Here is a 14,380-nt window from a genome sequence, read left to right as displayed (position 1 = left end):
TCGCCGTGCCGTGCTCGAAACACCCGACTCCTTCGATCAGCTCGGGAGACTTAACGATACTAACGCACTATGCCCCGACCACCGGGTACGTTTTTATCCCTCCGAAACCGCCTGGCCGGTGTTGCCAGTGTTTGCACGCTACCTTATCCGCCCATTACCGGTGATGAGAACATTGTAGGCTAATTCGACGGTCACGTTTTCCAGACACATACACACACAGCCAGGTAGGCAAGTCTCTAACATCTTCCGAGTTCGTACTCAACGGTATCGTTTCGTTCGTTATAGCAGTCTAGATTTCAAGATGACGCGTGCTACCTACGTGCTGATTGACGTTTCTAGTTCACACTGATCGAGTCTGACAAGAATGACACCGTCCAGTGCAACCACTGCAAAGTTTGGACAGGCAACAACAAGACTCTCAATCGCAAGAAAGACCACCTGCTCAAATGTCCGCAGTATTTGGCCTGGCGTGCGGCAGGTCACGGCCAAGATCTATTGCCTGCTAATACATACAACAAGCGCGACAGCGATAATTTGCAGGGCGACGAGTAAGCGCAGGGACATCCAAGCGAAGCTTTCTGTCAAGCATCGTTCGCTAACGCCGCATTTACGCGTTCTTTACAGCTCCATGTATGGCGCGGTGCCCCCTGGCGTTAGTCAACCAACTCCGACCATGACCAAAAGCCGCACTTATGGTAGATATTCCATGGTCGCGCTGCAGCACGTCTTACGCTAACGCAATACAGATATCGCCAAGGTACGACCTGTGAAATAATGCGCAGTGAGATAACTCGCTGTTAATGCTGTGCAGTCATTCGACGAGTTCTGGGATGACTCAGCTTCGCAGAAGGTACCCTCGACTGAGACTGAAAACCTCGCCGCACCGTTTGCTTACCAACAATACAGTGCATGCGCGTACGATGTCGATATTGCGGTTTCGTGCGCGCGAAGAACACCACGCGGCAGGTCGAGCATCTTGGCGTCTGTCACGAGTTCCTCAGCTCGACTGAAGGACAGCAGGCTCTGACGAATGGCGATCTCATCCCAGTATCGAATGATCAGTCACCGAACAATGCGATCTGGCGTGGTGGCGCTCCGAATCCGAACATTCAAGCTGTTGCCCGCAAAGCCCAGGCTCGTACCAGCATGGGACCACCTCCGGGCGCTCCTCCATCCAAGCCTCAGCCTTCACTCGCCAGTCACCTCGTGACTAAAATGGCGGAAGCTCTGACATCGGCGACGCGAAAACCCTTCTTGTCCCATGCGGGTTGCGGCACGCTTCCGGCGACTGCACTGAATCAGTGGCTATCTCAAGAGATACACATTTCGCGTGCTCTCGTCTCGTTCGTAGGCTCGTTGATTGGCAAGATACGCGTACCGGAGACGAGTGACTTAACTCGCGACCCGACCTTTCGCGCTCTTGATCTCCTATGCTCTGCGGTCAACAATATGAAGAAGGAGCTCGAGTTTCTTGAAAGCACCAAGGTCAAGTACAACTTGCATGTTGATCCTCAGGAACCACTCCCAGCTACAAGGGGCTTCATCGACCTATTCGCAAGCGCTTCTTCGCCGCAGAGCACTCTGCTGGAGGGTCTAGTGGTACTATGGGCTACGGAGCATGCAAGTCATTACGTTTGCCTTCGTCTACATAGCCTACTAACCCTCATGACAGTGTTTCTGCACCTCTTTCCAATACGCTGGCACGTTCAAGGCCACCATGCCTGCATCGTCAAGCTATTCACTTCCTTCTTATCTCACGCCAACGCAAGGCAGCGAATCGGCGATGTACTCTTCAACGCATTCCGACATTGAAAGCCAGCACACTGCAGCACTCCACGAGGCCTTCATCCAGAATTTCACGTCCGCGAACTTCGTACGTTTCGTTTCTGCGTGTAAGTCGATCGTAGATGAGGTTGCCAACGCGCAAACGAGTGGCAATGGAAGGATGGAGATGCTCAATTGCGAGCGCGTCTTTAAGCAGGCTGTCTGGCTGTGGGGTCACATCTGGCCGGACGTCAATGGTATGGGCGAGGAAGATGAGTTCGCTGGTAGAACCGGTGACAATGCAGAGACTGACGGCCCAGGTCCTGATGACGGCGCGGACAAAGCCCTTACCATCGAAGACGACTTGGATACTGATGCCACGGTTGGTTCACCCTATGGCGGGACAGGCCTCGCTGCAATTGCTGCCCATAATAGAGCTTCGATGTCCGTGTAGTCAGTCGGCACGTTCTACCGGATAAGTCTGGTTACTCCACCACGTGGTTCGGTTGATGGCATGGACTTGAAGGTGCGTTGGAGGCAAGCAGCCGCACGAGTTGACGTATTTCGATACCCTTTGGCATACCATGTACTTTCGGTGCCACAATCGTGGCGTTGCGTCTGAACCGAGCCCTCTCTGCTTCGCGATGGGGTCGTTGCGGGATCGGCAAACGGCCGAATCTTGGCACCAGCCCCACCTGAACGCAGATGGGACGATGAAAGTCCCGAGTCACATCGACGATGCTACTGGTGAAGATGGATGGGTCAACGTCTGGCTATATTGTGCACCATGCCTCTGAACATTTCGCCACTGGACATAACGAACACGAGAGCCACTGCATAACGGGGACACTCGGGCTTGGCAGATCTGGATCCAGCCCACAATTTCCCCACCTTGACCACGCTACCGGGTTGCAGACGACGCTGACCACTGCTGTTCGATGATGGCAGTGCAACCCACAAAGAAACCTTACCAATCCGCGGTTTCCCCTCCACTCCCTCCCACTACGTTCCACTCGATCTCCTGACATTGCCGCTGAGCTTTCTGTCTTCGACGGCGAAGCGACGGAACCGTCTCGCCCTGTCTCACGCAGTAGCGGGGTATACATCCCGGCCGTACCTGCAGATCCGTGTGCTCTGGCCCTACGCCGGACGAGGCTGCGTGGGGCGTGACACCCTGCGCCGAGCGGTTAAACAAGTCTCGTGAGGCCCGTCTGTCGCTGTTTCCATCAGTGCCATCATTGACTATCACCGACTCATTGGAGATATTCCGCTGTCGTTTGGCGGCTTTGACCGAGACATTCGTATCTGAACGCACTGAACATCAACACATCATTCGACATGCCATCACGAGCGGGTCGGCCCTCAAGGCCAGCCATGTACAACACACCTCATATCCGGAACGGCGGCTTCGGGGCGTTGCAAGTGGAAGCTATCACCAACAGACCGCTCTCTATCGCCCGGCGACACCTTGCAGCCAGCCAGCTGCGGATGCGGGATATTGAGCCGGATGAGCTGAGCTCGAGCGAGTGGGTACGCTTCCTCGTTATGCAGGAGAACGAGCGCGAGCGGTGGATGGCTGAGTTCCGAAGGCGGAGAAGGAACAGCGACGAGAGCAGCAGTAGCAGTGCAGATGCAGACAATGACGCCGATGTCGCTTACGACAAAGCGGAGGAGGCAAGACAGGAAGCTGAAGAGGCACGTAGAGTGGAGAGGGCGGAACGGAGTACGGCTGTTGGCGAGACATCATCGCGATCAACGGCAGCGCCTGTGGGTACGACACCTCCTGTCAGTCTATGGGTCAGGCAATTTGACGAGGACGAGGAGAGGCGAGCTCGCGGACGGCCTACGAGTCCCGTCTACAGCGCCATGCGGCCTATGCATCTCAGGCGCGCGGTTACCGATGGTATCGTTGAAGCACCGCCGACTTACGAAAGTGCCGTACGTGCGCGAACGCCGCCGCCTGCCTATGTCCCAAGAGAGGATGATGGTTCGAGATGACCACTATCTCCATGACGGAGCATCTCACATCCATTGACCGATGCTTTCGACGCCATCGCAGTGACGGCTCTGACATTGTTCCCTTTCATTAGAATACTTATCTCCACCTAAGCGGATTGACACAGATGCTCAGGTTAGGGCCGGCGCTGCATAGAGTGCAAAGGATGGCGTCACAGCCGGAGGCGACTCTTCGGCGGCATTCATGGGCACCGGACCGCTTGCGGCATTGCAGCCTTCATATAGGTCTTCGAAAACATCCTCCCATATAACTTTTGGCTAAGGTACATAGCGGGAAATAATGCCGGGACTGGCTTGTTAATCTGATTGACTTCACAGGAATGCTCAACTCGACCTCGGTATCAATGGCCATGTGGTGAGGATAATGAAGGACATTACGATAACTCCGTGGCCGCGTGCTGCAACTTTGCATGGTGAGAAGCTCCATTGAAACTTGCGCTTGGATAGCTGAAAGTTCATTACTATAATTCACAATCTGGCAAGTGGCCCATCCGGTCTAACAACGCCCAGACAACTTTTCGTGATATCCTTGACGCTATTGCAGCCTGTCAGTTGCATGCAGCGCTTGAACTCATTGTAGAAGATCTCGAGCATCAGCTCTACGCCTCTCTCGCCAGCATACTAAACAGCGATCGTATCAGTATAACCAACGTAAAGCGATGACAAGAACAACCTCACCGCAAGGCCCCAGATCGCTGGCCGCCCTACCCAGACGTACTCGGCGCCTAACGCCAACGCCTTAAACATGTCGGTTCCCGAGCGTATGCCACCATCAACATGAATACGGATCCGTCCAGCAGCCGCCTCGACGCATTCTGGTAGCGCATCGATCGTTGCCGGCACGCCGTCCAGTTGCCTCCCTCCGTGATTACTGACGATGATCCCGTCACAGCCCATCTCGATCGCTTTGAGCGTGTCTTCCGCGGTGAGAACGCCCTTAATCCAGATCTCCATTTTCGTGACACTACGCAACCATGGAATGTCCCGAGCCCAGTTGTGGGCATCGTCGTTGAAGGTCATGAAGCTGTCATCGTGACTTTGCTTGCGGATTCGTTCGGAGTCCCAGCCTAGGATTGGGAAGCCTGGAAATCAATGGGGTGGGCCCATTCAGCTATGTCTTGGTAGACCGGGAGGCAAAGCCTACTTACCGAGACCGTCGGGCGTTCTAAAGTCATTCCTCCATTCATTGTACCGTACTCCCAGCACGGGCGAGTCTGCAGTTAGGAAGATAGCAGTACAACCTTGCGCCTCCGCCTCACGGATGATCTTCAGTTCAAGGCCTCGGTCCTTCAGCGTGTACATTTGGATGGCGTGCTTGATTGGGGCGACGCCAAGTCCACTTCCACGGATCTCCCTTATGGTGTAGTTGGCAAAGGAGGATATGGCCATGTTGATTCCTCTCCGCGCACAAGCACGAGCTGTGGCGAGCTCGCCTTCTGGGTGAGCCATTGCTTGGAGGCCTGCTGGCGAGACACCAAGCGGGAAGGAGACCTTGCGGCCGAAGCATGTTGTCGATGTGTCTGCTTTGGAGACGTCTACCAGTACGCGAGGCCTCACACGATACTTGGCGTATGCGGTCGTGTTTTCGGCGATTGTGATTTGGTCAGTAGAACCGGAGTTGTAGAAGTCTGAGAACAGTCAAAGATGTTCGGTGAAGCGTTGCTGTTTCATCTGTGCTCTACCTCTTGCGCCTACAGGCAACTTCTCGGACGCCTCGATCCGGAGGTCATCAATGCACAGAATCTTTACATCGGCGGCTGGAACAGGTACTGGGACAGGGTTACCAGCCATCGTTAGCACCGGGACTAGTTGTGGATTTACACGTTGTTACTCTACTGTTTGGAATGTCCTTCTACTCTCGTGAAGATGTTGTTCCAGCGCCGCACATCCGGAGGATGCAGTGTTGAAGGGTTTCACCTTCACCATGCCTAAATAGGCAGCTCGTAGAGTGCGCAAGCACTTAACCTGCACACGACGCGAACTTATCGAATTCGCAGCAATGTGAAAGTACATCTGTTGGTGTTCACTCATCCTTGTTCCGTGATATCGGGTACGAGTACATGACCCACTCTAACGCGTGACAGCCTGCACCGCACGACCAGCTTGGACTTCGTCACCGCTCACACTAAGCGACCATATAGATTACAGCGTACCATTACGGCTGTAACAGTGACTTTCGCCATCACCCGCACTGCTGTGCCGTTCCTCCTCCTCCCACCCATGGTCGACCCAAATCCTGTGAAGTCTCTTCACCGCTTCCGTCGTCCTCACTCTTATCTCACGACTATGAACCACCACACCAAGAGAGAGTCTTTTTCTAACCACTCTCAGCCCGTGAGCAGTGTCCGTAAATCCGGATCAAGGGCGTTCCCAAAGATGACAATATGGAAAATCTGATCGCTACACCCAAGCCATTCCCCGATCAGCTTGGTGTTGCAAAAGAGGCCATCTCTGCCATTCGTCCCGATGACTGCTCGATGTCACGGGGTCTGGGTAAGGAAGTTGTCAAGCTTATCTGTCAATGGTACGGCGGTTACTGTAGCAGCAGAAGCTAACAGCCTATTTGCTGCAATCGCCGGGAACGAGCGGGTCGAAGCCTCACCCTGCCACGTGTTTGTCGAGATGGAACATGTTTGGTGGAACGAGGCCAGCGTCGACAAGTACTGCGATCTCACACGTATTGCCAATGTCAGCCCAACCATCCGGAATTATAGTCTCTATCATCGTCCTGCTATGGGTTGACCACCGTCTACGCAGCATCACATTTTAATGTGCTGTATTCGGTACAAACCCAGTCGGAGTACAGAACAGCGCCTTGCATACCAGAAGTCATAGAACTGCGCCGGCGACAGCGCGCATTGCAGAGTACTGCCGGAAACTGTATCCAGTTCAAACACTTGGCGTCAAGCCCTAGTCTGTTCGACAAGTGGAGTTTGATTACGCTTGGTGTATGCGCGGTGCTATTGTGCATCACATGGGGTGAAGCGGGTTCATATTACTGTCGACACGCAGTTGCATCGCATGCCCATAGGATCTTACTGAGGATGCATGCAGGTGTCGAACACGGCGTGAGAGACATATGAGCCACCTAATTTGGGACAGCTTCGACCAGAGAAGCATTGAATCAAAGTAGCTTTCTTGAACGGCTTCTTGTAGGCATTTGAGGTTGAACTTAGGCGGAGACAACTTTCCCGATTCTCGGATACACGTCCCTTTTCCAGTCGGTGCTTGTCCAGCATGTCTTCGATGATCCGTGACATGCAGTGGTGTGCATTGTAGAGTGATTCGCAAGAGAAGCCGGAATGGCAGTCGGCACAGAGCGTGATGTTAGCGTCACCGGCCTCATACAGTGTGCAACCATGTACGGACACCTTATGCCGCGCCTGCCAAACACGTTTCCTCGACGGAAGCTCTCTCTGCATGGCAGGACCGAGTAATAGCCGTCGTCACGCGGTACGAACTCAACAGGCGCGGCTGTACCAGAAATGTGGTCGTGCTCGAGAACAGTATGCGGCGGCATCACAGCAGGCATGCGTTGGTCCTGGTGCATACAGGTGGACATCTCTTGGTTCCCATACGGGCGCCTGTAGGTACTGCTGACACTGACTGAAGACTCTTTCTCGAAGTCCAGAGCGAGACGTTGCATCGGTCTGTGTGACAAGATGGGGAGGTCGGTGTAGATGTCGGCGCGGGTCTTACGGTCATCGTATTCGGCGAAGAGAGTGTGTCCACGCAAGAGCATGCACGAGTATGGCGGGTATTGGATTTCCCGCTGCAGCCGCACTTTGCCAGCGAATGTCGGTGGCCGTCCATGTAATAAGATCCAGCTCATCACTGCATGCTGCCTCAAGCCCAAGAGGCGTAATCACTTTCTCGAGAAGCCGTCGAGTTCTGGCCATGCTTGCTAATACTGCCGGCTAGTGAAAGGAGCGAAGGAACAGGCTTCCTAGAACTTACTCTGTTGTTGCGTCTGTTGCAGCGTCCAGACCTCGAGTAGCCGGTCGCAATCTTAAAAGGTCGGGTTTAACAACAATTAGGGAGGAAGAGCCTCGAACGACGGGCAAGGTAGGCACAAGATCTGCTGTAGGGACGTGCATGGCGGTAGCATTGTCGAGTAGTCCAAGGTAGAAGAGCACCTCCTTCAGAGCACTGAGATTGGGTGACCTTGTAACAATGAGGAGGTTATTGATGTTACGGTCGCCATGTAGGTGGCATCAGGTGTTCGAAATCGAGTAGAAAGTGTAAGGCGTCGCTGTCCAAGATAGCTTAACGGCTGAGATCGTGGTCTGATGAGGACGATAGACACCCTCTAGAGCAATGTATAATTTCCGGTGTATATATCAAATGTCTGTGCTGTGTTTTGGGGAAATTCTCAGATTTCGTGCAACGAGAGTGCTACAAATTATCTGTATTTCAAGGCGAAGGGTTTCGATATGATTGCCAGATTTTCAATGTGTAAGTAGGGTCTTATCCATGTGCAGTCGCAAGATAAACGTGCAGCGAGGGTGGGATAGTTCCATATGCATACGCAAACTGACATCGGAGCTTGGCGGGTTTGGTGTTCGCGCTTCCAAATCGCAGAGGCGCGGCATGTCGGGCCCGAATCGGCACCCGTCACCGCAGCCATTCGGCGTGTGGTGCATGGAAGCAATCGCGCATTTTGCAGTACATACCAAGACAGAGACCACGGTTGATCATTTTCCTATCGATACCGCTCGTGCAGTTCTAGACCCGAGTATGGTTCTCACAGCGTGGACGCTGGCTTCGCGATGCTTGCACAGGACGGTTGCCTACCCTCAAGCAACCCGATAACTCTCGGGCGGGCCGAGATAACTCGGCCTGATTCCACCCAAATCGATCCATGCCGTGTTCAGCACCATCGCTGGCTCCAGCGCCCAGACCTTCAATGTGTGCGCCCCCGGGCCTGTGTACGTGAAGTTGGTGCTACTAACCCAGGCGCTGTTGGCCACTGCCGTGCCCCAATTTGTCGGGTTGGCTCCCGCAGGCTGATCGATAATGTATTGGACAGTCTTCACCGTTTGGTTGTCTAATTGCACGGCGTACCGGAGCGGACGATCAGGGATGGTGTTCAGAGATGTTGTGGTTGCGATCGTGACAGTCAGATTGCCTGTGCCAAACGTGGTGTTCTGGGAGAAGGTGTAGAGGTTGTATGTCAAAGCCGGACCGGTTGTGGTGGAGAGCGAAGGTGCCGTGACCGGGAACAGCGTGACCCCTGATAGTGTGCGGCTGAGGCCTGGAATGACGGTGTAATTGACAGCCGGGCCTGAAGCGCTAGGTGTGGTGATGTTACTCCAATGTTCCATTTCGATCGTGATGTGCGCATCGCTCTCGACGAAGCCGTTTTGGAACGAGCTCGGGATAACAGTATTGTTGTACGGCAACATAAGCTGCGGCATGGCGTATTGCGTTCCGTACAGGGTCTGCTGGTCATACATAGTAGGCTGGGATTCGGTTGTGGTGACGTTAATAACCACCATGCCTCTTCCAGGCGGGCATTGCGACCAATTGACGGTCGCCCAGATTCTGATGTCGGTCGTACCATTCGGAGAAAGCGAGCCTGACGATTGCGAGAAGGTCACAAACGATGCATTGGCGGTAATGTTCCATGTAAAAGCTTTGGTGCCCATGCTGAAGATGTCAATCCATTGGCTGCTAACACCGTACGGATCGAAGGGTGTGAACGACAAGCTGTTGGAGGACAAGGTGTGGTACATGTCATCTCCAGGCACTGTTGCGTTGCTGTTTTGGATGGTAACTCCCATGTCGCCTGCAAGGTCTCGCTCCGAGGTTGCGACATATTGCAGCCCTGGCAAAGCTTGCCTCATCGGCTGCTGCCAGTACGTATATCCAATGTGAGTTTGACTATGACGGATGGTCAGTAACAGTACTACAGCACATGAGTTCCCCCACTCTCATACGCACTCCATCATATGGGCCCACTTGCCGTTCAGCAGCGTGTTGTACTGCACCGTCAGCGCATGGTCTTGTGCGAATTGCTGCAGCACATGCTGTGCGACCGCGTTGGCACTGTTCCGGCCCTGCTCGGCATATAAATTGTTCCTTGCGGTTGAGATCATGATGTCGTAATAAACATAGCCAGCAGTAACGGGATGGTATACCATCTCGAAGAAAGCTGGTTGGGTGGCGTTGGGTAAGCTGTTCATGATACTCTGGGCTGAAACCTGCATTGCCTGCCACTGCGCCAGCACGTTGTCGGCTTCATTGTAATCGATCAGACTGTACGTGGTTGGGTCCACCAGCTCGAACTTCCTTCGTCCGGCCGCAACGGAATAGTTGTTCATCAGTGCGGCTGTCTGCGAGGCGACCGCTGGGCCAAATTCACGGGCGGCCCACATTTCCAGCCATGCCGGTACGCTATTCTGGTCCCAAAGGGAGATATCATAGGCCAGATCGAAGTAATGACTGATCGGGAGCTCAAGTGGCTTAAGGTCTCCAACATTCACGACCCATATTTGTCTGGCGTCTCTCTCGTAAGCAAGGTGCATCTGTTCCCACGTCTTTTGCAGTTGAACAGTGTTTATCCATCTATAAACCGTGTCAGTTGTTGTGCATCATCGCATAGGTTGTGGCTAGGCTCGTCGCGTCCTCGAGATCGTACAGACGTCTCGACGTGATAGCCGATGCTGTAGGTGGGATATTAGGGCACACTTACTTGTAATCCCGCGGATCTCCCACGTAGTCTGTACGTTGAATAGTAGGACAGTCAGCTATGTCTCGGGGAAGGCGCATAGGACTTGCACTTACCAAAATGATAATAAACACCGGCTCCGCCAATGCGGCTCGTCTCATTGCTCAGCGGTAGCCTACGGATATTGCCAAAATTATCGTCTGTCCAGAGGAGCTGTATGTAGTCCGGCACCTGCATGCCAGCTTGATAGTAGCCTTGAACTTCCTTGTACAGGCACCACATCTGGGGCACAATATTTGGATCCTGCACGGAAGCGTTGCCCCAGATTGCCTCCAGAATGGCCGTCTGGTTCTGAATGATGTTCTCGAGGAGGTCTGTCTCAATGCCTGCACCTAGCGCAGTGTCTCCTGAACCGCGCATGCCCATGGTCAAGACACCTTCGTATGGTTTGGTACGCTGTGCGCCTTCGACGAAAAATGGGTAGATGGAGTTGTTGTTGAGGTTCCATTGCCATGGGCCGTTACCGAAAACGTTCCATTCCTTGGTTGCTCGCATCATCGGCTCGGTGTGTGACGATCCCATCACGATCCCGTATTCGTCAGCAAGTGCTTGCGAGCGAGGGTCATCTACGTTGAACATGCTATTCCATTGTGCTGGCCAGAGGTAGTTGGCTCGTAGGCGGAGTAGAAGCTCGAAGACCGTCTTGTAGAAGTCTGCGTTGAAGCCGGGACCCCACGGTGAAGGTGGAAACTTGGCATCGATGTAGCCTGTGAGCGCTGGTGCTTCGTCGTTGAGGAAGAAGCCACGGTACTTGACGGACGGTGAGCCCTGGATGACGCTGATGTCTGTAGCATATATAGTGCTATGCTGTTGTGGTGGTGAGTCGGCCCAGTAGTACCATGGGGAAACGCCAATTTGCTCGGAAATGCTGTACAAGCCGTAGACAGTCCCTCTGCGATTTGACCCTGCCAGCAATCAACTCGGATTCTCTTTCAGAGGCACAGAGCTGGGGAACAATCACCTGCAATTACCACAGCCTCGGAGACGCCAGGCATAGGATCAGAAATCACAGCCGTCAAGTAAGCCTCCCAAGTGCCCAAGATCGGACTGATATCGAACTTGCCCTGACTTATCATCATGTCGATAATCGTAGAGTTGCCGATGGTCCCTGCAATGATGACGCCGCCCTTGCTGCCGGTACTGGGCATTGTGAAGGATGTTCTTCCAGTGACGTTGTAGATCATGCTTGCGTTTAAGCTCGGCAGGCTGCCGTTGCTTAGAAGTGTCACGGATCCGTTCACGCCAGTAACTCGTCCGAAATCCATAGCCAGGTCGTCGCAGACCCGTAAGACCGCGGGCCAGTCGTCTTGTTCGACCATGATCTGCACGGCAGATCCATTCGAGGCGAGAGCCATCCCGGCGCCATTGAAGTTGATGGTGGACTTCTGTCCTATCGACCATACACATTCGACGAAAAGAGCTGACAGAAGGAGATAAAAGGGCGCCATGGTGGACGATGAATGACCGAAACTCTTGAGGATGACTTCTACTTACTTTGCTGGACTTCTTATACAGGGCCTCCGCAAATGCATGACAGTAGTCTCTCCGTCTTGGCGGCGAAGAAGCCGCTTCGCTACGATGCTAATGGGACGGCTAAATGCTTGCCGTCTATGCATTGGAGAAGGCGGTCGTGTTGAGCGAGCAGCACCTTGTCAACGCCGATCCTGCCATGACGCGCCGCGAAGGTCACATTAGCTTGATGTCAATGGGTTGGAGTGATACCTATGCCTACACCACCGGCAAGCTTCGTATAATATACGTCCATACGATATTCATCTAGCCTGGAGAGAGAGATGCGGTGGAGTCGCAGGGTTGGAGTGAGCGGGGAGACGCAAGGATGACTTCAGCGCGCTTGGGCCACCGGCTGTTGAAGGCTGCATTTTCTCGCACTGTGGCATACTGAGCATTTAACCGCAGCATCATCAGTTCTCGGTAGCAGCAAGGCTTTATGGCACAGGGACATATGAAAAAGGTGAAGGCATCAGCGCCGAAACTGTGAGTGAGCTCACTGCCACCCTGCCTCCGTAGGGCGCGCTAACGCCTACAAGCACACAGCGCAAGCAAAGCGGAAGCCGAGTCATTAAACCGAAGAAGGCCGCGTTGCAGAAACAGCAGCAGATGAAGAAGAAGCATACAGCGGGATTAACGGCACTCACGGAGAAGTCACTTGCCAGCAAAGCCGGTCACCTGGAAATGCTGCGGGGTGGCAAGAAGGACAGGCAGGCGGAGAAGGCGACCATGAACCAAGTGAAGAAGCCGAAGTGACAAACTTGACGCTTTGAGCATGTCCTCGATATGACTGGAATACGGTGGTCGAAGTGGTCAGACCATATTAGACACGATCTGTCAGCCACGTCACAACCTCGACAGTGACGAGCTCTGGTTGGTCAATCATAATGAGATGTCCCGCACGCGGTACAGGGACGAAGCTCTTCATACGATCTCCCAGCAGCTCCACGAGCTTGTCCATCTTCGGACGCGGAATCCACTGGTCTTCTTCACCCCACAGAATCTTTACGTCGCAACGCACTTGGCTGTACAAGTTCTGGTCGAGCATCTCAGCCACGTCCGCGTCGTTTGCTTGTGCAATCTGGCGCACGAAGCTGCTCTGGCCCGAGACAAGGCCCGGTGCGTCATGGTCTACCGACCAAGGCGCGGCAAGAGCTTCCACCCAACGACCAACATCACCGGTCGTGGTTGCACCGCGGCAGAGAGCACTGCGAGTTACAGCGTCCACGACGGCTAAGAAGATATTTTGCGGCATCTCTACGAACACGTTGGGATTCGCCCGAACCAGCTTATAGAATCCATCACCCCATGGAAGGATCGTGTTCGTGTCCCAGAGCATTAGGCTGGAGTACTCACAACCGTGCAATAAGTGGGCTCGTAATGCAATAGTGCCGGCAATGTCATGGGCGATGAGGGCAGGTCGCGTGTGAGACTCCTTGCCGTCCATCTGAAGGTGTGCGAGCAGAGCTGCAAGTATGTTGCCTTGCGTCCGCACTGAGGTTTCTCCCACGAAACCATTGGGATCGATGGGGGTCATGTTTGGGCAAACTTGCGACTGCCCATATCCGCCAAGGTCGTACAACAATACCCGGAATTTAAAGGACTTGTGTAGTGCTTCGGCTATTGGCACAAATACTTTGGATGACCACGGTGTTCCATGGACGAAGACCACCGTCTGCGGCTTTGGATTGCTGCTGTTGACGCCCAGCGTCCGGTTAATCTCGTAGAGTTTGTACTTGATAAGCCAGCCTTCGAGTTCGATCGAGTCAGTAAGCTCTCCAAACGCAACTGCCTCCATCGTCAGAGATGCAGCTTTGCTTGCAGTCAGCACCTTAGTTGTTCGTTACTGTGTCCGCTTGACGTGGCATACTCGATGTGCTGACGCGCTGCGATACGCAATGACGGCTTTCTCCGGCGTTGCCCGAGCATAAGCCGAACATATGCTGACTAAGGCAAAACTCCTGCGTATTTACCTACATACCTCTCATGCGGGCTTCACAGATCACCTAATCTGTGCGTTGTCCATCTCTAACAGCGCGTTAGATATGTCTGCGATCGCGCAACGTCGACGCAGGCGTAGGACTAAGTATCTGCAGCATTGGAAGGCGCCTGTGGTTAGGGTCTAGGGTGCCACACGAAGATGGTGCACCCTTCTGGCAACTCTTGCCCGGTGAGCACTTCGTAGAGTTCCGGGTCATTGCAACCTCCGAAGAGTACAAACTCGAAGTTGTGTTGGTGACGTCCGAGCCACTTGTCGAACAGCCGGGTATTGCAGAAGAGACCATCTCGACCAGACGACACACACAATGATGGGATCTCTCGTATGAGATTTCGCTAGGAAAGTTTCGAGTTTTGTCGTCC

The 14,380-nt window shown here is 53.7% G+C and overlaps 9 protein-coding genes across 9 annotated transcripts; 5 read left to right on the top strand and 4 right to left on the bottom strand.

Annotated features, from left to right (window-relative positions):
* Window positions 1–301: 301 nt before the first annotated feature.
* On the top strand, window positions 302–2,378 carry BAUCODRAFT_340725 (uncharacterized protein). Its single transcript, XM_007675028.1, has 7 exons — window positions 302–548; window positions 613–695; window positions 747–757; window positions 812–850; window positions 907–1,620; window positions 1,673–2,021; window positions 2,085–2,378. The coding sequence occupies exons 2-7, from the start codon at window positions 629–631 to the stop codon at window positions 2,216–2,218; spliced, it is 1,314 nt and encodes a 437-aa protein (XP_007673218.1). The 5' UTR covers window positions 302–548; window positions 613–628; the 3' UTR covers window positions 2,219–2,378.
* Window positions 2,379–2,986: 608 nt separating this feature from the next.
* BAUCODRAFT_340749 (uncharacterized protein) lies at window positions 2,987–4,237 on the top strand. Its single transcript, XM_007675027.1, has 2 exons — window positions 2,987–4,043; window positions 4,099–4,237. The coding sequence occupies exon 1, from the start codon at window positions 3,103–3,105 to the stop codon at window positions 3,760–3,762; it is 660 nt and encodes a 219-aa protein (XP_007673217.1). The 5' UTR covers window positions 2,987–3,102; the 3' UTR covers window positions 3,763–4,043; window positions 4,099–4,237.
* Window positions 4,190–5,751, bottom strand: BAUCODRAFT_29908 (uncharacterized protein). Its single transcript, XM_007674708.1, has 4 exons — window positions 5,463–5,751; window positions 4,929–5,408; window positions 4,459–4,862; window positions 4,190–4,401 (listed from the first exon to the last, which is right to left on the bottom strand). Exons 1-4 carry the CDS (start codon window positions 5,569–5,571, stop codon window positions 4,249–4,251), a joined length of 1,146 nt encoding a protein of 381 aa, XP_007672898.1. The 5' UTR covers window positions 5,572–5,751; the 3' UTR covers window positions 4,190–4,248.
* A 275-nt stretch (window positions 5,752–6,026) lies between these two features.
* Window positions 6,027–6,646, top strand: BAUCODRAFT_29906 (uncharacterized protein). The gene has a single exon (XM_007674707.1). It carries the CDS (start codon window positions 6,165–6,167, stop codon window positions 6,333–6,335), a length of 171 nt encoding a protein of 56 aa, XP_007672897.1. The 5' UTR covers window positions 6,027–6,164; the 3' UTR covers window positions 6,336–6,646.
* Window positions 6,647–6,952: 306 nt separating this feature from the next.
* Window positions 6,953–7,877, bottom strand: BAUCODRAFT_21330 (uncharacterized protein; the record flags this gene model as incomplete). The annotated part of the gene is made up of 2 exons (XM_007674667.1): window positions 6,953–7,625; window positions 7,738–7,877. The coding sequence occupies 2 exons, from the start codon at window positions 7,875–7,877 to the stop codon at window positions 6,953–6,955; spliced, it is 813 nt and encodes a 270-aa protein (XP_007672857.1).
* Window positions 7,878–8,576: 699 nt separating this feature from the next.
* BAUCODRAFT_63341 (glycoside hydrolase family 115 protein) lies at window positions 8,577–11,658 on the bottom strand (the record flags this gene model as incomplete). Its single annotated transcript, XM_007674911.1, has 5 exons — window positions 8,577–9,663; window positions 9,724–10,347; window positions 10,475–10,502; window positions 10,567–11,415; window positions 11,472–11,658. 5 exons carry the CDS (start codon window positions 11,656–11,658, stop codon window positions 8,577–8,579), a joined length of 2,775 nt encoding a protein of 924 aa, XP_007673101.1.
* A 298-nt stretch (window positions 11,659–11,956) lies between these two features.
* On the top strand, window positions 11,957–12,190 carry BAUCODRAFT_29905 (uncharacterized protein). Its single transcript, XM_007674706.1, has one exon. It carries the CDS (start codon window positions 11,971–11,973, stop codon window positions 12,145–12,147), a length of 177 nt encoding a protein of 58 aa, XP_007672896.1. The 5' UTR covers window positions 11,957–11,970; the 3' UTR covers window positions 12,148–12,190.
* Window positions 12,191–12,458: 268 nt separating this feature from the next.
* On the top strand, window positions 12,459–12,775 carry BAUCODRAFT_62960 (uncharacterized protein; the record flags this gene model as incomplete). Its single annotated transcript, XM_007674888.1, has 2 exons — window positions 12,459–12,505; window positions 12,559–12,775. The coding sequence occupies 2 exons, from the start codon at window positions 12,459–12,461 to the stop codon at window positions 12,773–12,775; spliced, it is 264 nt and encodes an 87-aa protein (XP_007673078.1).
* An 82-nt stretch (window positions 12,776–12,857) lies between these two features.
* BAUCODRAFT_52312 (uncharacterized protein) lies at window positions 12,858–13,697 on the bottom strand (the record flags this gene model as incomplete). The annotated part of the gene is made up of 1 exon (XM_007674860.1): window positions 12,858–13,697. A coding segment is annotated over one exon (840 nt), but the record flags the coding sequence as incomplete, so codon positions are not given.
* Window positions 13,698–14,380: the final 683 nt, after the last annotated feature.

This window comes from Baudoinia panamericana, assembly GCF_000338955.1.
Source record: "Baudoinia panamericana UAMH 10762 unplaced genomic scaffold BAUCOscaffold_2, whole genome shotgun sequence".
In the NCBI taxonomy this organism is placed as follows: Eukaryota; Fungi; Ascomycota; class Dothideomycetes; order Mycosphaerellales; family Teratosphaeriaceae; genus Baudoinia; species Baudoinia panamericana.
Note: the sequence above shows the minus strand (reverse complement) of the source record. Positions and strands in the feature narration are given on the sequence as shown.